Below are 20,908 nucleotides of genomic sequence, written 5' to 3'. Positions count from 1 at the left end.
TCTGACTCGCAGAGCTCCGTGCTGCTACCTGCCGTTACTCTGTAGCATCTGTACTGTGCAGAGTCATTTTCCTAAGTGCCTAATTATATTGCAGTTAAAAAATAAGGAGCCATGACTGCTGCTGTTGATCAAACTGCAAGAGAGAAGTTGATACGAGCATGCTGTTGTTGCTGCTTGTGTGAAGATGAAACCATCTTAAGTTCAGCGGGGAGCTGATGATACATCACTTAGCATTTAAATATCCACGGCTGCAGCTTCCAAAGGTCCTCGGGCTGCTTTCTCTGTCAGTAGCTATCTTTGCTGCTCGTATTTGTCCCAGGTCTTCCTGTGTGTCATTTGCTGCACAAACAAAGTTTTATGCATACGGAAACATGGTTCTCAAAGAAAACATTCACACTGGGGAGGTAAGTTCAGAAGTTGCTTTGAAAGACTTGCTGAGATGCTGTTTGAAAAAGGAAGACTGAGGATGGGGAATAACTCCATCCAGCTTTGTTGCTAGTCTGTCTTTCAAGAGAACTCAGCATCCAAACGAGCCAGCACTACGGGAAGCTGGGCAGAGCTTATTAAAGCTGGGAGGAGAAGGTGATGACAGGAGCAGGTTTATGCACGCAGAGCTGCCAAGTGCCCTGCCAGTCTCTGTCACTCTCCTCCCCATCCAAAGGGACCCCTCCAGCTCAGGAGTCCTGTGCCAGACCTCCCCACAGCCCGGCTGGGTGTCAGGAGGAGGTGTCTGGCTGGATATCTTGCTCGTAGTGCTCACCAGGCTGCCTGAGTCCTGCTAATTGCTTTGCTGAATTAATGAATCTGTCCAAATCTTTGGCTTTGGGGTGACCCAGACCTGTCTCAAGAAGTTGTGGGCAGGTCTCTGAAATGTCTGTGTCAGCCCTGGCGAGAAAGGGCTGGTAAAAAGTCAGTAAGCTGCAGGGGTGTGCTTGTTTTAGCAAAGCTTGACATGCATAAACCTCATTTTTACTGGATGAAATGCTTCTTTCCCAGTTCTTTAAAATAAACAAAACATTTATAACTGATGTAGAGAAGGGAAAAAATCTCAGCTGTAGAGCTGTTACCATCTGCTCTGGCCAATAGGAAAGACCAAGCAGAGAGCAACTGCAAATATTCAGAGCCTGGAGTTAGTTACGACCACCAGCAGCTCCCTCTGCCTTTTTATCCATCTCACCTCTTGCTCTTGGCATCTTAGAAGTCTCTCACGCCTTGTCCAGTTTCTTACTGAATACCTCTGTGCTCTCTTCTCTTGGCTTCTCCATCCTCATGTGGTTTCTGTGACTTCTCACCCTCACACTGCAGGATGGATGATCTCCTTAACTGCCTTCCTTAGGAGTTCCTGCGTAAGTCTTCCTTGTGCTGGAAGTCTTTTCCGGCGGAGATGCTGGGACTGAAACCCCATGCACCACTTCTGGCTCTGGTGATGTGCAGTGGAGTGCTGAGATGTGAAACCAAGGGAGTTCTTAGTGCTGCAGATGCTCACAGGGTGTGGTGATGGGAAGTCTGTGAAACCTGCGTTCAAGTCGGTAGTGTTTAAGGATGCTCGCTCTTTGAACTTGGAAATACTGTCTATAAAAGCATTTTTCAGCATGCTGTTAAGGTACTGTTGTGGCTGCCAATGTGGTGATCATAGAATGATAGAATGGTTGGGTTGGGAGGGCTCTTACAGCCCCTTCATCCTCTGCCATGGGCTGGGTGCCCACCACCAGCTCAGGCTACCCAGGGCTGCATCCATGGCCTTGGGCACCTCTAGGGATGGAGCACCGCAGCTCTCTGGGCAGCAGTGCCAGGGCTTCACTGCCCTCTGAGTTAAAAGAATTTCCCCCTAACATCTAACAGAAATCTCTCCTCCTTTAGTTTAAAGCTGTTCCCCCTTGTCCTGTCACCATCTCCTCGCATAGAAAGTCATTGCTGGGAGTGTGCTCTCCTTTGTCCCATGTAACTGGAACACCCTTGGAACAACCACGTTACAGGGTGCTGGGCATCGAGATGACTTTCTCCTGGAGACAGCTGAGGTGCAGAGCCGTTTTCTTTCACACTCTGAAGTGGGAAACCATAGCAAATGACAGAACTTCATAGACCAGTAACTGAACATGCACATTTAAAAAAAAAAGACTGTCATTTAAGTAAATGTTCAGCTTCTCTTGTCTGACAGCTGTGTCCGTGGAGCTGTGGGGCTGTATCTCCCCCTAGGCACTGACCCGGCTCGGAGGATTTTCCCCATGTTTCTCACCCTTGTTTCTGTGACCTGAGAAGTTGTGCAGCCATTGTTCTCAGCAGCAGGTCTGTGATGGTGTCAGGTTCAGAGGAATGAATTGGGAGCCCCCCCTTTTTTTTTTCTCCCCAAGCGCGGATAAAAGTTTTGCAGTTTCTCTAGCACAGCCAGTAGCTCAGATACTGGGCAGAGTTGAAAAAGTGTCTACTGATGTGTTTCACATGAGACAAGCTGGTGACTCCTGCTGGCTGCTTGTGTGAGCCCATCCCCCCCACGGTGCCTCAGTGGTGAGGTTGGAGCAGTCGCAGCAGGACTGATGGAGGTGTTGTGGAGTCAAGTTGCTTTTCTTGTGCAACCATAGGAAGCTGGGCTGCATTTTTTTCAAAATGTTTTCAGAGTTGGCTTTGATGATGCTCTGGCTGGCATTATAAACATAGCATTAGTTAAAGGAGTGAGTATATCAGCTGTGTGCTGGTGGATGTAGGCAGCAGGAATCATTCACGTGGTTGTATTTGCATTGTTTGGTGGGGATCTCCTCCCAGGCAGATCTCTCATTCCTCTCATCTTTTTTCATCCAAGCCAGGGCTGCTGTGAACTTGTGAGCTACAGAGATACTTCAGTGTGTGCTGAGGGATGAGAAATGTCTTAGTCTGGTTTTAATGTGCAAGCATGCTGTATTTCTGTAATAACGTTAATAACCTTCCTGTGGCTGTTCAGAAGGATGAACCTCATTAAAGAAGAGGTATTTAATAACAGATCTATTTTTATCACTGTCTTTATCTAACAGCCTGCCTATTTATTTCAAGCTTGTAACAGTGCTTTGGAAGAAAAGTGTTTTCCTTTCTGGAGAGCATGCTGAGAATGTATCCAGCCTTGGTAATCCTGTATTTCCTATCTGAGCATCTTCCCTCTTCTGTGACCAGAATGATCATTCCTGAACCCCTTTCTGAAGACACAGATGTGTTTGGGTCCCAGCTGTGTGTTTGACAAGTTCACATCATCTTCTTCATAATTTGGAAGAAAATGTGTTTTCTATGATCCTGCTCTGGTCGTTCCTTCCTGCATGAGCACAGAGACCTCGCTGATGTTTATAAAAGCTGATTATAAGTAGTGAGGCAAAGATGTCTGCTGGGTGTGCAGCACACAGGGAAGTGGATCCTGCAGAGCACACTCACCCTGCTCCTTCCCACTTCCTGGCTCCAGTCGGTGCCCTTCCTCAGATGTGGCTGTAGCCATTCTTTTTTACATTTCCATACATTTATATAGGGTCACAGTAGCAGCAGATTCTCTTTCCACAAACCTTTCCCTCAGCCAGGTGCTCTGCCTCCTCCACTGTTGCTTGAAAGCACCTTTCTCTTCCGAGGGAAGGGCTAAATATCCATCATGCTGTCATTGCCAACACACTTGGCAATGTGTTTTCTCTGCTCTCTGCCCTCTCTGCATTTCAGAATCTGCAATGAATTTGTCTGGGGTGTAAATTAAAAAGGGTATTTGATGTTTCTTGTGGTGTGGAAGCTTGTTTTGCGTTTGTTCTTCTTTGAATGCCTGCTGAAGCCAATGGCTGCTTTACTGAAACAGCTTCCTTTAGCATCTCAAGGAAGATTGAGAGTTGAAAATGTATATATATCTGTGTTTTCCAGCTCTGCGCTGCCAGCACAAGCTCGGGAGAGAAATGTGATCTCCTTGGGTCTGTTTTGACGTTTTGTAGAACTAATTCCCATTTATTGCAAGAACTCTCATAAAACTGAATTCAAGTTTAATTTTTTATTACGTATTTACATTTTGGAAGGAGTGAGCGTGGTGGTGTTGGAAATTCTAATCAGAGATGGCATCTCTGATTCAAAATACCTTCCTTCAATTCAGGGATGCTTTTTTCTCTGTCCTGATTTTCTGCCTACTCCTTCAGACTGCAGGAAGTTTCGCTCGGGTCATTCACTTGCAACAAGGATGTTATGTGCATACCGAATTAATGCATGCAGTCTGTCACTTGGCATTTCTTCTGTTCTTCTGCTGGAGATCTCCCAGGGTTGTAAAGACCGTGGAAGCAGCACTGGCAATAACAGGAGTGTGCCTATGATCCTGCAAAGTAAAAGAAAGAAGCACCGGTCTGTGTGTCTGTGCCATCACTGCGGGGTGTGAATAAACAGATCTTACCGGCAATTGAGGTTCTAACCCCAGAGCAGGTTTTATTTTTAGAATTTGCCTCGCAGCCCACGTGAAGCCTTTCTATTTCTGGGGGGTGGTATTTCCAAAATACCTCTGAAATTATCTTCAGGACCGTATTTTAAGATGCTTTTACCTTTTGATGTAATCTGCTTTGCTTATTTGAAACAAAGCCCACCTGTTCTTCATCTGTTATATGATCACTTACTGTGCTAACCGGGTGCCTGCTAATTACGATTGCCTCGCTGTTCTGCAGTTGCTAACACGAGAAATTTGGTGTCTTCAGTGATGAGAGCTGTAATAAGGTGGCGAGTTCTGAAAGGCTGGTGCTTACAGACTGTGATGTGAAGGTAGGAGGGCAGCTGCCCTTCTGAGGATGGAGGAGTGGGCTGTAGGGAATCTCTGCCCTGAGGAGAGTAACCCCCTGCTCTGTGCAGGTTGGTGGCCAAGCAGCTGGCAGGCAGCTTGACAGCAAGAGACCTGGAGTCCTGGTGGGCACAGGGTTGAACGTGAACCAGCAAAGTGTCCTTGAGGCAAAGGTAGCCAGCAGGCTTCTGGGCTGTGTGAGGAACTGCTGGAGGATCGAGGTGGGCCTTGTCTCCTGCCAGCGGTGCCCAGGGACAGGAGAAGAAGTGGAAGGAAATAGAAGATATGTTAAAATACGGGAAAAATTGATTCACTGTGGGGTGATGGAATGCTGGAGCAGGTTGTCTGCAGAGGTCGTGTATTCTCCATCCTTGGGCATGCTCAAAACTCAACTGGATGCAGTTCTGGGCAGCCTAGTTGATGTGTTCCTGCTTGAACAGGGCTGGGCAATCTTGCAGCCTCCACCAGCGTGTGCCTCTGTAGCACAGTACCCTTCTTACCACAGAAGATCTCATGGTGGGCTTCACAGGGAGCTGCAAATCCTGGTGGTGATGCTGGTTGTTCCTTCCTGAAACGTGGGCTGAAACCTGCGTGGAACAAAAAAGGGAAGAGATGGTGAGACCCCCCTGAGGTGGGGCCACGTAAAGTATGGCTGAGACAATACCTGGGAGATGTGGATCTGAGCAGGGCTGCAGCCAGCTGCCTGAACCACAGGATGAAGGTGCTCCACAGGACCGGAGGCTAGGCTGAAAGTTGAGGCGAGAGGCTTTTCGCTTTTCTCATCCTAAGCCCCATTTTATCACCTTCCTACTTACTTTGCTCTCCTTAACTGCTCTTTTCCTGAAGTTTGGTTTGCATTCTGCAGCGGAATGAGCCTGTCCTGCAACGTGAGCAGAGCAAGGCTGCGGCCAGAGGGCAGCTCTTACCTCACCCTGCCTGTGGAAAACCCGTGTTTGCTGGCAGGAGGGGAGGAGGAGGAAAAGCCGAGGCTCTTCCAAGTCCAGCTGTGTCTGTGAAAGGTGTTAATACAACTGCTCTGCAGGGAGCCAGTGTGCACACTCCCCTTTGTTTGCTACAACACACGTCCTCAGCTTAGGTCAAACACAGTCTGTTTCCACTGTTCAGTCTCTTCTGTACTTGATAGACTGATTTATGGTGTGGTTTTGTGGGTGTTTGTTTTCTTTTTAACTTGAATTGGACTAGAGATGGTTTACCTGATTTCTTTTGGCTGCACTGCAGTACAGGTGATGCAGACAGCAGCTGGATGATAGCATCTTTTTTTCTCAAGCATCCATCCACAACCCAAGGCGCTGCCACGTACAGCCTGAGCGCAGAGGTGATTTTTCTCTCAGACTGAAGAACGCTACACAAACAGATAAAACAAGACTCTCTGTGAGACCGCATTGAGGGCATTGTGTTCAAGATCTAAAAGCTGGATGTGAAGTCACTGAGAGGCACATCTCGGAGGTAGCGGAGCTGAGGACCCTCACACAAAGCTGTAGGCACCTCCCTACGACAGCTGCTGTTCTCTGCATTGGTCCTGCCTGTGAAGGGGGGAGAAAAGGACACTTCTGCTGCATTGTGGTCAGCACGGTGGAGCCAGCACATGAGAAAGTGGTCTGTACTCCCCTGTGCGTCGTGTGGGCACTGCTGCTTTTATAGTTGATCCCTCTGCACTCTACCAACTCTTTGTACTGAGTGGAGGCACACACGTACTGGGGGGACGAGTTAACCCCAACCGTCAGCTTGTCAGGTGTCAGGCAGGATTTGCAACACTGGCAGCTGGGGAGAAATACTGTTATTAAGTGTAACACAGCACCTTGGATACGGAAAGCATGGGGAGATGGTAAATACAGATTCCTATAACGTCACTTTGTAGTGTCACTCTTCAGAATACATTAAGGCTTAGTTACAGTGCTTCCTGCAGCTCCGTCTAGTTGAATCAGTAAATTCTGCTCATTAGCTCCATTGCTTGTTTTGGCCTAGTGGTGTTTAAAGAAAGAGAGTATCAGAGGCACAGGAGCACCTCAGTTACTTTGTTTCCAACTGTATTTTTTTGGTGTCAATCCGGCAGCTGTTAGGTTTGCTGCTGACGTCCCAGTCAGGCAGTTCTTGTCTGGGAGGATGGGCCTGAAACATGGAGCGTTGTGAGATGCGAGCACAGAGGCCTTTGGTGCCAGCAGTTCTGTCTTAATCCCTGCAGCTTCCTGTGGGGACTGTGCAGGAACTGGAAAAGAGCTGAAATGAGGAGGGATGTGACTGTCATCTAGGAACGAGCCTGGGTGCCTTTTCATCCCACCTTGACATTGTTTCAGCACGTAAACAGAGTCTTGGACAGGTTTAGGATGTCTGGAAGTCGAGAAGAGCTCCTAGGAACTTGCGGAGGTACAAAAGGCAGTAGCTGAAGCTGCTAGCTCAGAGTCGCTCGCTGTCACCTCACTGTGGGTATTGCCACTTGTTTGTTGTTGGGAGCTCATTGTGTTGGTGTTGAGAACAGCACAGGTTTTCTTCAAGTGTTGCTCAATCTACAGATGAAATCATGCCTATTTCTCCAGTTTTCTGTCAGGCACAAATCACAGCAGTGCTGTGTTTATGTACCTTTACCCCTGTGCTCAGCACTTAGCTGTCCAGGGTGGAAAAAAAATGAGTTCAATTCCAACTTTGTGATAATTTATTATGTTCCTTGCATTTAAGGACAAAATTTAAGTTGCCAAAAGCAGATGTTTGCTTGCTCCTTTTTTAGCTCTCGAAGTACTTTCTGTGTGCTTGATTGATGGACGTCCCTGTTACGTTAATAGCTGGGCTTTGCAGAAAGCTGTTATTACCAGGAGAATTTGGTGTGGGTTTCAGTTTTTCTTCTTGCATTGAAAATCCATTATTAATGTCTTTTTAAGAAAAAGGGCTTCAACTCAGGCATTTTGCTTTGCTTTCTCAGTCTCTTTTGCAACTGTCTTCTCATAGACACTTAAAAAAAAATCAATGTTAACAAGTGTTCTTTATATTTTTATATATAAGTGTGGTTGAGGGTTTCTGGTTCTTGCTATTGATTTCTAATTTTGTTGCAGGACATTTGGGTGCACACAAATTGCCGTGTGACACATTTCTTTATACATGTCTTCCCAGTCATCTCTGAGTTGGCTTTTTGCAGGTTTCGTGATGCTGCTGAGCCCGGCAGCTGGCTGGAGAGCTTTACCTGCTGGTAGCATGTGAGTGCAGTCTTGAAGCACTGCACTTTTGAATGTGAGGTGAACCTCTGAACCATCTGCCTCAGGTTTTGCCATCGGGTTTGGTTTTGTGCCAAGCGTGGAGGTGCGTTGGTGTGGTTTTGTGTTGCCATTGCAGAATTGTTGTGCTGTTGCTCCTTGGGCATGTCATGTTGTGCGCTGTGGGAGCCTAAAGAATGTAACACTTGGGTTTGGGATGATAAGACTGCCTCTCCAGCTCTTTGGATCGATGCTGGTGTGAATCCTTTGGATCAGCCCTGCTGACAGCCCTTGGCATTTTAGAGGTGCAGAGTCCAAGACTTGTTGAAATAGCGTGGAAACACGGGCACATCTGGAGCTCCTGTAGAGCCAGATTTGCAGATAGAGGCACCTGGAGTGTGTCAGCACTTAGGGGGTGTGGGCACATCTGCTGGGAGAGCCTGATGGGACTGAAGGAGAGCGGGTGGAACGGCACTTGTTTGTGCAACCTCGAACGAAGCAGGATGCTGAGCAGTCCTGCTCAGAGCTCGCCAGGTGCTTGTGTGTGTCCCAGCACCTCAGTGCTTCAGCAGCACAGGCTGCATGTCTGCCTGGTGGTTTGGTTACAGAGACATGCAGTATTTAGGTGGCACGGGTATGCAGTAAATTGCTGCTGAATAGACTGAGTGTTTGCTCATCAAGCTTATCTTCAGTAAGGTTCAAGTCCTGCACTTCACAGAGACCATTTTAGCTCCTAAGGAATTAGTTGCAATTTATCCCTCTGTGCTGGGAGCTGGAGGAAAAAGATGGCAGTGGCACAGCGGCCACATCTCCAGAGGAACATCACAGGGTGCGTGTGTTTCAGAGCTGCTCACAGAGGACACCGTCAGCCTGACACCTTCCTGGTGATGACGGTGTGCTGGAGCTGGCAGGCAGGAGGGGCAGCATGCATAACTGTGGGCAGGCTTCGACCTTGCTGCTGGAACTTACTTAACGATTCTGTTGATGTTCTGGAAACGAAAATATAATTCAGGCCACCTTCTCCTCCAAGCTGACCCTGAGAATCTGTGAGGAGAAGAACTACTGAATAATTAGGGTCTTTTTTTTTTTCTCCCCTACTCTTTTCACCAGAGTTACTGCTTGGTGTTGAACCACACTGTAAAGTGTCATTAGTTTCCTTGAACTTATTGGTCCAAGCATACTTTGCATTAATATAATTACGTAAATTGCAGTCTCATTAATCACAGCGTGTTCTGCAGCGCATCACTGTCTCGCCTTATTTTGCAGATGCTCTTGCTGGTAGGAGCCCCTGTAACCCCCAGCCAGGGGATAAAGGCAGTGGCTGTGATGCTTCCCCCGTGCTCTGTGTTTTTATATCCTGCTTTGTGTTTGCGTGCTTTTACCCCTGAGACCCAGGAGCATCTGCCAGCTGTGCCTGCCTCTGGAGGAGGGCAGACGGGATGCAGGTAGGTTCCTTCCAGGGAACTTTAGCTGTGCCACATCATTTTGCCTGCTGCTGTGTCCTGGGACCACAGCAGTGCCAGCACACCAGAGTCCAGACTGCTTGCAGTGCTGTGCCCAGGACCCAGAGCCTGGGTTCTCACCTGGGAAAGTGCTGCAGGACACTCAGCTCTGCTGCAGCTCTGTCTCCGTGACAGAGCTCTCAGCCTTCCTGGCAATGTAAATTCTCCTGGCTGCATGCTAAAATTACACTGAGTTATTGATTTATCTTTGAGAGGATTTCCTTCCCAGGGGATGTTTCTGGCCATCGTAATGATTTAGCTCTTCTGCGAGCACAGAATCTGTAGCAGAGCAGAGCTGTCCTCCTGCCTGTCAGCCTGCAGCCCCAGATCACTCCTGCAAATGAAAGGGTATTTTGTCTTTGTATTGAGGAAGCTGCAGGTCTCACATGAGCTTTTTTGCCTTGGCCCCAACATTATTATCTTGGACTTGTTGCAAATGCAGCTCAGAGGCTGGTGGATGGAAAGCATGAAGCTGTGAGCTTGTGCGAGCATGTCAACTATTTCAGAAAGCTCCAGTTTGGTGCTGAAGGGGAAAGGAGCAGGCTAGGATGTCAAGGACAGCTTGCAGGGACAGTGTCTGTTGGAGTGGGAGCAGCCTTGCTCACACAAAGGGAGCGTGTTCCAGGGCTGGCTTACTAGAATATATTAAGGCTCCTGCAGTTTTTATCGCAGAGCGGCTGCACTGTGACAGATGCCAAAGATATCAGCAGGGCTATGATGGGAGCAGGATCGTGCAAATGTTTTTTTCCTCTGAAGATACAGGTTACGGCCCCTCTTCTTCTCTTTCTGCTGACTCACAGAGCATCTCCCAAAATCAGGCCAGGCAATTTCCATTTTAACTTCCTTCTTGAGCAGCTGAGGAGACAAAGCCAATTCTCTACTGCTAGCCCTAGTTACAGTCTGCTAGCTATCTGTGATTACAGCAGTGAGCACCATCAGTAGACTCTTCAGGACGTGTTTTACATAATGTATACAGAAGTGAAAGGACAGGACTTTTGTGTCTTTGGGTGTCTAAAGTACATTCCTGTGGGTTCTCATACCTAATCCTCTTGTGGGTTTGGACCTGATTTCTGCTGCAGGAGTGCACTTCACACTGGCCGAAGTGTGAGGCCGCTGATGTGCATGTTCTTTAAACCCCCCACAACTCCCAGCATCTCCCAGTGAGGCCCAGGAAGAATGTCTATTTATTTTCCTGTGAACCAAGCATGGCACAGCTACTTTCTTTCTCGGTGATCTATCTGTGAGATAAAACAAGTCCTTAGTGCCTGTCTTAAATACTGCAGTGTTGACAAGTTCTCTTGACAAAAATTAGGCTAATGTCCCTTACGACTGCATTAGCTGTAGAAATGAGGCTTTAAATTGAAGCTTAGGAAAGCACTATACCAACACGCTCTCCAAGGCATCTTCTTATTCCGGCTTTTATTATTCAAATTCATTCTCACTATGGCTTGGCAGCAGAGCTGGCAGGCGTTGCACTCGATATGTTCTGCTCGTCACAGCCAGGCACTTCGGATCAGGCACCTTCCAGCACTTAACAGGGGAAATGTTGTCCAACTGTCTGCAGACCTGCTCTCTCTTGGCTCTGGTGGATGCTGTAGGCCTGGTGGAAGTGGTGCTGTGCTGTACTGTGACCGCGCCGTGCAGCGTGAGGTGGGCCAGCTGACACACATCTCGTGGAGGTGCAATCCCAGGCATCAAGCAGTGCGCTCTGCCAGCTGTACAGCACGTCCTGAAACGCTCCCAGGGACAGCTGGAGCCATGCACAGGGAGGATTTGTGTCTGCCTTTTCAGTTTCAGCTTTGAGTGCTTTGTCTACACAGAGGGTGAGTGCGGGAACGGACACCACTTAAAGCTGGTCATGAAGACCCCTGCTCGAGCTTCTCAGCCTTGGAAAACATGGTGGCTTTCTTTTATTGGTTTGTCTTTGCCCCTGCTCCTCTCCCTGAATCTTAGACTTCAGCTTCTCTTTTCGTATCACAGATTCATCATGGCCTTGTTCAGGGCCCTGCTTCTCACTGCTGGTCCCGCTGGATTATTCCTCCCAACAGCGGGTGCCAGTGGTCTGCTTGGCCACAGCCCTGGTTGTCGTGCAGTGTGTGTTGGCTGTGCTGCAGCAAGCTGTGGAGTTCATGTGAGAGGCCCACGAGGTGCTGTCAATATACCAAGACTCACACCTGTCTGAGGTGTGCAGCATCATCTGCTTCGAGATGGGGTGGATGCTCTGTCCCTGGGTACGCTCAAAGTCAGGCTGGACGAGGCTCTGAGCAACCTGATTAGTTGGAGATGTCTCTGTTCATTGCAGGGGAGTTGGACTAGATGACCTTTGAAATTCCCTTCCAACTCAAACAGTTGTATGATTTTAAGGGAGTAACTGCTCCTTTCCATGCATTATCAGGTTGTTTCAGGGCAGTTTTCTGTGCGTGGTCATCTCAGTGCTCTCTGGAGAGAGAAAAAGAAGCTCTTTGAGAGTGACTTTTACATCTCTAGGGCAGATAATGAAGACAACCATAGTTGTTGATGTTTTGGAGGTGCTAATGTCTTTCACAGTAAAGAAGCCAATGGTGCCTGACTCAGAAAAAAGTATCTACCAGATTCCTAAATTAGGCAGGATAAATATCTTTCTTACTTCCTTCTGTGGATTCTCAGTTCTCCTGGTCATCCCCATTGTCCTTGTCTGCCTACGTTCTGCCTTCTTCTCTGAGTGTAGGTAAGTGTGCAGTATCCCAGATGGGCTTCCAAGTATAACAAATACACCTGTGGGATGACAGTTATTTAACAGGCTGCAGTGACATTATGAAGTAGTTTAGGAATAAATAACATAGTGAGCTGGCGAGGTTTTATGACTGGCTTTTGTAAATAACAGGTCTGCTTGATTTTGACTCAGCGAGACGGTGGGACACAGGTCAGCACAGTGCCCACGGAGCTGGAGAGCCAGAATGAGCCCAGCGTGGCTGGGACCTCTGATCCCTGCTTTCTTCTTGCTGCCCAGAGCTTTGGAGCAAGCTGCTCTCCATAGTGCTGCAGTTCACAGAATCGAGCCTGATATGAGTACAGAGAATAAATGAAGTGCTTTGTATTGAATTGCTAAGCCACATGCATCGTGCTGTAACCAGGGGTGTGGGGTAGTGTGTAAGAAATGGCTGACTCAAAGCTGGGGATAAGGTTTTGCTTATAAAGCGAGACCATATGTTTTTGCCAGCATGCTTCCTTCGTGCTACGACTTTTTTTTTCTTCCTGGTGTATTATCTGCTGTCGTAGTGCAAACAAGAGAATCCTTTGCAGAAAGGGAGGTGGAAGGGCAGAAGCACTTGTTGCAAGGAGCTCCTTGCAATTTGAAGCTTTTGTGTGCTGGCAGCGGCAGATACATCAACAGATGCTGCAGCAGTGCCTCCCATCAGAGAGGCTCCATATGTCCTCCCTGAGCACTCCCAGCACTCCTTACCCGAGAGCCTTCCTCGATGCTTCCGCCCTCGCTGCCATCGCTCTCTCTCTGAGCATCCCATCAAGTGGCAGACGCGCCGTTCCCTGCCCCACGCCTGCCTGCCAGCTCTCGTCCTCTGCAGTCGCTCCCGCTGCAAGGTGTTTGAGTTCTGATGGGTTTTTGGGCTGGCAGCTGGCTCATTTTGCTCTCCTGGCCGAGGCAGCAGGTGGGTTTGGCAGGAGCCGCAGCCCAGTGCTTGTGGGGCACAGCGGGCCTGAATAACCCGACTCTCGGCGCGTGCTCACAATTCAGAGAGCACAAATAGTGGTGCAGTGGGAGAGCGCAGGCTCAGCTTAAATTGGCAGTCATAAGCAGCGGTCCAGCCGAGCGTCCAAATGTAACTGATGCTTTCACGTGTCTGACCAACTATTACCTATTGGAAAGCACCTTCCTTGGAGCCACTGTTCTCCTTTAGCTGCAGATTGATTCACAGAGGGAGGAATTGGATTCTGAAGAGATTTTAAAAACATTTTCATTATATATGGCGAGGGAAACAAATTACAGAGAAGACCTCTCTGCACTGAAACAGAGAAGCTTTGCAACCTTTTCCAAATAAACATGCGTTTGAGCGGTGGGCCTGACGGATGGTGTTTAAAGACATCATCATTACTGCAGCAAGCAAGCTGTTGACATTAAAATCATATGATGCAAGAAAGATTAAGTTCTCCCAGGGTTTCCTGTGGGCACTCATCCCCCCATAACCTTGGCTTTACGGAGCCCTGAGCACTCCAAATCCGTGCAGTGGACTCTGTGGCATCCGCCATAGGAAGGCAGCATCCCAGGAAGCACCAGTAAGTGAATTCTGACTCACTAAATGAGAAACCACAATAGAAAAAAGCTTTTTTCCCTGTGCCCTGAGGAGTGTGACTCAGGTTCAGCAGAGAGCAAGGTTTTTCCTTTGGGACACAAAAGGATGCCTGGGCAGGAGCAGGGATGGTGGAGCTTTGGGATGTGTCAGTGGAGTTCTGGGGGTTTCCTGGGGGTGGCTTTGCTGCCAGCAGCAGCACTGGGAATTGTTCTGGGAACAGATTCAGATGGCTCTGTCCCTGCTCGGAGTGGAACGAATTCAGTACTGGAGAAGGTTTTGTATTTAGACATCACCATTTTGACAGGCTGAATAGCAGGGTGTTTATTAGTGTAGCTTGGAGTATTATGGAGAGGATTTGTCAGATAAATGGTCCAACTAAGTCTTTTATGTGAAACATCCTTGTTGGTTTTTTTTGTTGGTGGTGGTGGTTTGGTGTTTGTTTTTTTAATTTTTTTTTTTAACTGTTTCTTCAGCCTCTGGATAATTCATCAGTTTCAGCATTCCTGGAAGACGTGGTCTGAGTTGTGCTGAGAGCTGGTAAGACTGAAGGGATGCAGTGCCCCACTTCCAACAGTCTGTGGGGTATCGATGCCCCGGACACCGCATGGATCCTACGTTTGCCCAATTTAGAAGAATTTAGCAATTTAGTTTTATTCATCTTTAGTAAGAAGAGGCTGAATATCTGAGACTTGTGAGTTCTGTAGCCTTACTCTGCAGTAATGTGAGCTCATAGCAATGGTTGTGAGAAATGGTTTGTATTTGCTGCTTGCACATGCCATAAGGACAAAGTTCTTCTCTCGTGCTTTCCTCTGTAATCCCAGCAAGTGATGTCTCTATGTCCTTGTAGGTACTTTGCACAGCAGGTTCTTTGTTCATACTGAGGTCTCTCAGGTGCAATAATAATACAAAATAATGGTGATAAGAGCAGCTTGACACTGTGAGGACTTGACGTTTGCAGACAGAGGCCGCCAACAGCCATCCAGGCAGCCCTGGAAGGGATGTGACTCCTGCAGATGCCACAAGCACTTGTTAAAGAAATAGGTTGTGAGCATTGTAGGCATGCAGTAATTATAAAAGGGAGTTTTCTCTGTATTTAATTACAGCAGGTACTAGAGCCCCTGCTGTCACTGCACGGAGCTGAGAGTCACGGAGGGATGGGCAGCGAGTAGGACAGGGCTTCACAAAGGCTTCTACAGGCTGCCACTTCCCAGAAGAGCAGAATCACTGGAAATAAGAAATGCACACGCAGTGGCTGTGGTGCCTGCACAGAGCGTTTGGTCCAGCATCACAGAAGCTCATGCTTAAAGGTGAGCATGAGAGCTGGAGCAGGAACTCCCTCACTGCTGTGCTGCAAATGAGGGGCAGCGGAAGATGCCTGGGATGGCTTCTGTGGAGAGCTTTGGAGGGCTGGGGGCTGATGCTGCTGAACCCTGCCCCCAGGAGGTGACCTGTGTGGTGTTAATTCCCTTTTCAGGTGGCACTGAACTGGGAGAACCTGTGAGTGCTGGACAGTGAACTAATGTAAAAGGCCACAAGCAGAAAAAGTGAAGGGCAGAAAATCGCAAAATGAGATTCAGGCTCTGTGCTTTCTCTTCCCATCAGTAATCCATCTCTTCTTGACCTGTGCCTGCTACACATCTTCTTTTCCTTTTGTATGTAAAAATGTTCTATTTTGAAATAACAAGCAGCCCAAGGAGTGCTATGACTCAGCCTTTAGAAAGCCCGGGCTGCCTCTGTGCTCACCACTGCTAACCAGTGAATCTGGAGCTGAAGCGTGCTCCAAACCACTCCAGAGTAAGGTTTCCTCTTCTTTTCTTTGGACATAGCACTCGGGCTGGGAAGCAGGCTGACAGCACCGTGCTCGCAGGGCTCTCGTGTGAGCCCCCACCTGCTCAGCAGGCAGAGCACGCAGCGGGACACGCAGCTGGGAGGTGCTGGGCATCGGCATTGCGTTGCCTGGGCAGAGCTGTCTCCAACTGCTGCCCGGGCTCTGTCCCCTGTCCTCTGTGCCAAAGAGGCAGTGGTTGTTTGTGACCTGAGCTGCAGTGGGGCTGGTCAGTGCCCAGGGGCTGATCCTGGTATTGCTGCTGGCTGCTTCCAGCACTTCAGAGCTTCAGAGGCTGCCAGAATTCCCCAGCATCTCCTCCACGCCTGCCATGGTGCTGCTGGCTCCTGGACCATGGTGGAGTGGGAGCTGTTCTGCTTCTGAGGATTTGTCTCCCTGTGCTTTTTAATCATTATTTTTAAAGGAAGGGATGTAGGATTATCAGATAGCTTCTCAGGGATGCTCTGCCAGCCTTGTGCAGCCTTATTATTTTCCAGATTGCAGCAGTGCCGGTTTGCTTTGCTGGGAACGTTCAGGCATCGATTTGTGGATTCTTTTGTTGCCTATATCAGAAAGTCCCATCCCCTCACTCCTCTGCACTGATAGAAACAAAGAGCAAAGAAAGGTAGATGCTGTGTGGCACTCTCAGACACCAAAGTGATTTCTAAAAGCTGGGGAGCCAGTTACTGACTTGGTGGTTTGTTTTCACGCACACACACTCTCTTTTTTCTTTTCTTTTTTTTCCCAGTGGTAAATGAGGGTACTTACTTGGGAAGAGAGCAGGCAGAAGGGAGGAGCGGGGCCAGGGGCTGCTCAGGATGCCGAGCGCCCTGCTCCTGCCTGCAGAAGCCAACCCAGAGCAGCTGCCTGCTGCAGGAATGGAGTGGAGCTGCTGCTGCTGGGCAGGTCCGTGGAGCGCTGCTCCGCTGGAGGTGGGGAAACTCAGAGACAGGTTACAGATTGCTCTGTGAGGTTTATTTGTATATGTGTGCTGCAGAACTTCCCCTGTTATTTGTCATGCCTGCTTATTGTTGTTTGAGTCTGGCTGTGCCTTGTCCCTGCGCAGAGGGGCAAAGCCAGAGGCCAGCCATGGCCAGCCCTGTACGGAGCACTGCACTGGAAAGATGCTGGGCAGGACTGTGCCTTCCTTGCCCAGTGAGGACACGCAGTTGGCATTTCATCCTTGTCTGGGAACGGAGTGATGAGCTTACCTGTGTCTTGTTATGTGACAGATCTCCTGCACAGCAGCCCTCTGCTTTCAGTTACTCTGCATATGCTGTGCCTGATTCTTCCCCTAGCAGCTTATGCGATGGAAGTGTGTTATGTTTTCCGTTTGTTTATTTGCTTATAGTCTTGTTTTCAGCCCCTGCAGAACTTGATATAGGTACAGAGCTTCGGAAACGTACACATAACAGAATACTAGATAACTGTGATTTGGTTACAAGGCAATAATTTAAGCCGACAGGTTTAGCTGATAACATAAAACACACAAGAGAAATAAGATCAGTTTATAAATGTCAGCAGAACCCCTGAGAGTGAGTTGCTGTCTTGAAGCTGACTCCGGTGTGGTTCCTCCATCTAATATATTATAAGGAGAAATAAACGGATGTCTGAAAAAATCTGGCTGACCAAGATTAAAAGAGTAGGGCTATAAATTAAATCCTTCCTTGGTGTCACTTTAAGCAACTTTGAAGACAGACAGGACGCATCCATGTCTGACGAATGCTAACGCGTCGCTAAGAGCTCGGGGACCCAGCATGGCACCCAGCTCCTGCCTGGCGCTCGTTGATACGGGGCCGCAGGGGGCTTCTGTGCACTGGTGGTCCCTGGACAGGTGGAGCAGAGCCAAGCCATGCAGCTGGGCTTTGTGTGAGGTGTGCAGGACGCAGATGGGATGTGGGGGGAGGGTTGGCTGCGTTCCTCCCTGGGTGAGTCCGGCCTTTTCTGCACGTCCAAAGCGGCGTGTTGGCAGCGTGAGCAACCGCCCCCTGGTTGGGTGAATGTGAGCGGAGGTGTTGATGACGTGGAAAGCCTTCATCCCTGCGTGGGGAAGCGGGTGTGGGATGGGACAAGGGGTAGAGCTGGAGGAATCTGAGGTCGCTGGAAGGTGAGGAACAGCGCAGTCCTGCGTGCGAGTGTATGACACACACCTGTTTGGGTAGGCTTTTCTTTTTCAGAGGCGTCAAGGAGAAAATAAGGGCAGAAAATCACTTACATATAAAATTGTTGTTACTCTTTTTAATTGAGCTTTGGTTCCCAAATGCAACTTAATACAAACAATAAGTAAAAATGAATTCCTCTAGGAAAAAAAAGCTATTAAGAATATGATTCTGTATCAACAGAACGTTAAGCTGTGTAATTGCTTACATATGTATAGCTCCGGTGCGTGCTGCTAGTTGTTGAATACTGTCAAATTATAGGAATCAAAGAGAATCAACTATTTTTGAGGGAAGCGTCTAGCAGCTACGCGCTGAAGTGAGATTAATGTGCAGGGTTTCCAACTTGCAAATTTAAATCAGTTTTAATCACATTGTTGAAGTCAGCCCACCCTGAAACATGCTTTGTGAATAACCCTCAGGAATATCCCAAACTGAACAAGGCTGCGGCCCTCACCCTGCCTCAAACATCTGGAATATTTTACGTGACTGCACAGATCTTTTCACTGAAAGCAGAGTTGTCTTTCTTGCTTTATTTAATAAGGCAATATGTTTGTCCTGCTGTTGCATGAACCTGTGCTGCTGTGCACAGTGGCAAGAAGAAACTCCTGCAGCAATAAATGCCGTTTAAATACATCAGAGCTGAGATTTCTGCTCTGGGCTTTGGACAGTCTTAGTCAAATCTCGTTTAGGACAGTGGAAAGAAGCAGAAGTGGAAAGGTTTGTGTCTTCTCTGATGGCAGCGTCCTTAATTCAGTCGTGCTGAGTTTGTGAGCTCGTGCACATTGGGGTTCAGATTCTCTTTTATTTACTACTCGCTCAAAATAGAAACTGGGAGGACTGGTCACATGGGAGTCAGGCAGCCCTACTGGAGGCTGCTCCATTGCTTTGCCTTTTTATGTTTCTTTTAAGTAAAGCCCGTCAGCCTTGTTCCTCTCCCCTGGCAACAGCGTGAACTAATGTGGCCAGATGCACCAGCAACATGAAAGCCAGAATACACTGTACTGTTGTAAGAGGGACATTTATTTCTGGCTGCATTTGACAAATCAGGGACTGCTTGAGCAGGTGCTGTGGTTGCAGCCTGGGCTGCCCGAGTGCTTTTTGACCCGGCGAGGAGAGCTGCTCACCTGCTGCTGGGAAGGACCCGGCTTTTCCCTCGCTGTCTCCTTGGCTAAGTGGTGGTCGTGTCCTTGGAGGAGGCAGGCGTGCTGCATATTCGACACGTGAAGCCATTGAACACATCTTTCTCTTGCCAGCGGTCCCCTGCCTCGATGCCTCTTGAAACACCGAGGAGGAGCAGCCCTTACAAGCTCTTGGCAGCCATCGCAGCGCGGCTGCACAGGGAGCACTCAGCTATCACAGCACGTTGCTGACCTCGGGGAAGTGGACAGGTGCTCCTCTCTTGGCAGAGGCTCCCATGTGTAACAGGTCAAGGAGCAGTGGAGTGGTTGGGCTACAAGGCTCTCCTGCGGGCTGTGTGCAGGCCAAGTGGCCCGGGCTCACATAGTTAACACAGATAGTCACATCAGTCCCTCTGTGTATCAAACCAAGGCAACGTCGAAAGGATGTGGGAGAGAGAAATGCACTCAGAAAGAGAAATCAGAAATGCACTCAGAAATCCTCCAAACTGGATTTCCCTGGGTTTTGTGAGTGTGTTTGTACCTGCTGCATGGCTTTAGGCTTTGAAATGTTTTTGTCTGAATTGTGACAAACGTTACAGTCTTAAGTAGGAAGCGCTGCATCCTTTGATCAGTGAAATGTCTCTTTGGTCTTCAATAGGAGGGATCAATCTGTTGATTCCCTAGATTAGAGGATTTTATGTATGAGAACATGCATTTATTGTACAAAATAATTATGCTTGTCTTTACTTCCCTTTGATAGGAGACACTACCTGTCTCCTCCATGCTGAGTTGTTTTATTCTAGACATCATCTTAGGAAACAAAGGAAAGACAAGGAGGAAATCCATGTGGAGAAGCCAGTGAGCAGCTGTGTGTCTGTTCGTGTGCTTCTGGGTATGTGCAGCTGAGATCTCCATGTTCCTTCAGCTGTGATCCTGCTTTCTTAAGCAGGCAAACTTCTTCCATTAAATGGAGAGGAAACAAAATGGAAGGGGAAGCAACCAAACTTTGCTCTCTCTCCATCCCTGTGCAACAGCTGGCCATCATGACGTGCTTGTGCTGAACTGTGACCAAGAAAAGTACTCTGAATTTCCCATCTTTTGTGCATTTAAGAGCAAAGCTTAATGTATTCCGTGTATTTTTGTTGGCAGGTAGCAGTGATCAGTTATTCCTTTTAATACAGTATTTCCAAACCAACACAACCTCGCATCGGTACGCTTGATATTCAGCCCACCAGGCTGTACTCAGATGTGTGCTTTGATTTCATTTTGGCAGCTGCGTTTTATTCAGCAGTCTATTCCCCTCTCTCCAAACAGTCTCAGAATTCACTCCTGATGTAGGTTTTTTAATGCTTGCTTAGGAACTGGCATGTAAGGTCAGTGTGGCATTTCTGCAGGGTTGAAGCAGCACCTGTTCACAAGGCTGTTGCAGGAGGGTTGAGTGCTCAGCGCTGAGCGACTTGCTGTCTCTGCAGTGCAGGATGGGGGTTTCTGTGTGGCTCTTTGGAGCAGGAGCATTTGATTCCAGCCCTTTGTATACAGACCTGCAATAGTGCACGTGGCCTAAAACAACCTCACTCTTGTTTATAGGTCAAGCTGTTCCTGCGGGGTCACACGTTCGGTTAAATCTGCAGACAGGAGAGAGAGAAGCCCGGCTTCCAGACAGTGAAAGTGGGAAAAGTGACACAAGAGAAGAGAGAAGGAGAAAAAGGTACAGTGACACAAAGCTCCTGTCTTCTTGCTGCACAGATCTGGAGGAACTGTGGTTTCATGTCTTTTATTAGCAGCCAGGATCCCTGGTACACTCAATCGCTGTCTCTGCTGGAAACCTAATTGCTGGTTTAAGGGTTCAGCAGTGCAGAAAACTGGCCCCCATCTTCTGTGTTTCCTTTAGAAGGTGGGTAGAAGTGCTGAGTGTGGATATACAGGCACATCTTTGTGGCTTCCTGTGCCACGATGAGGAGTGGCTGAGGGAGCTGGGATTGTTAGTCTGGACAAGAGGAGGCTCGGGGGAGGTGTGACTGCTCTCCACAGCTGCCAAAAGGAGGCTGTGATGAGCTGTGGTGAG

The 20,908-nt window shown here is 48.4% G+C and overlaps 1 protein-coding gene across 4 annotated transcripts in view; it reads left to right on the top strand.

Annotated features, from left to right (window-relative positions):
- SIL1 (SIL1 nucleotide exchange factor) overlaps window positions 1-20,908 on the top strand; it is a 90,043-nt gene that overhangs the window by 29,319 nt on the left and 39,816 nt on the right. For all 4 annotated transcript variants that reach the window (XM_052684921.1, XM_052684920.1, XM_052684919.1 and 1 more), the window contains one exon: window positions 20,431-20,551. In XM_052684921.1, the coding sequence (XP_052540881.1) occupies window positions 20,431-20,551 (121 nt within the window). The remainder of the gene's footprint in view (window positions 1-20,430; window positions 20,552-20,908) is intronic.

This window comes from Tympanuchus pallidicinctus, unplaced genomic scaffold (genome assembly GCF_026119805.1).
Source record: "Tympanuchus pallidicinctus isolate F22 unplaced genomic scaffold, pur_lepc_1.0 scaffold21, whole genome shotgun sequence".
NCBI lineage: Eukaryota > Metazoa > Chordata > Aves > Galliformes > Phasianidae > Tympanuchus > Tympanuchus pallidicinctus.
This window is presented reverse-complemented; position numbering and strand designations above follow the sequence as displayed.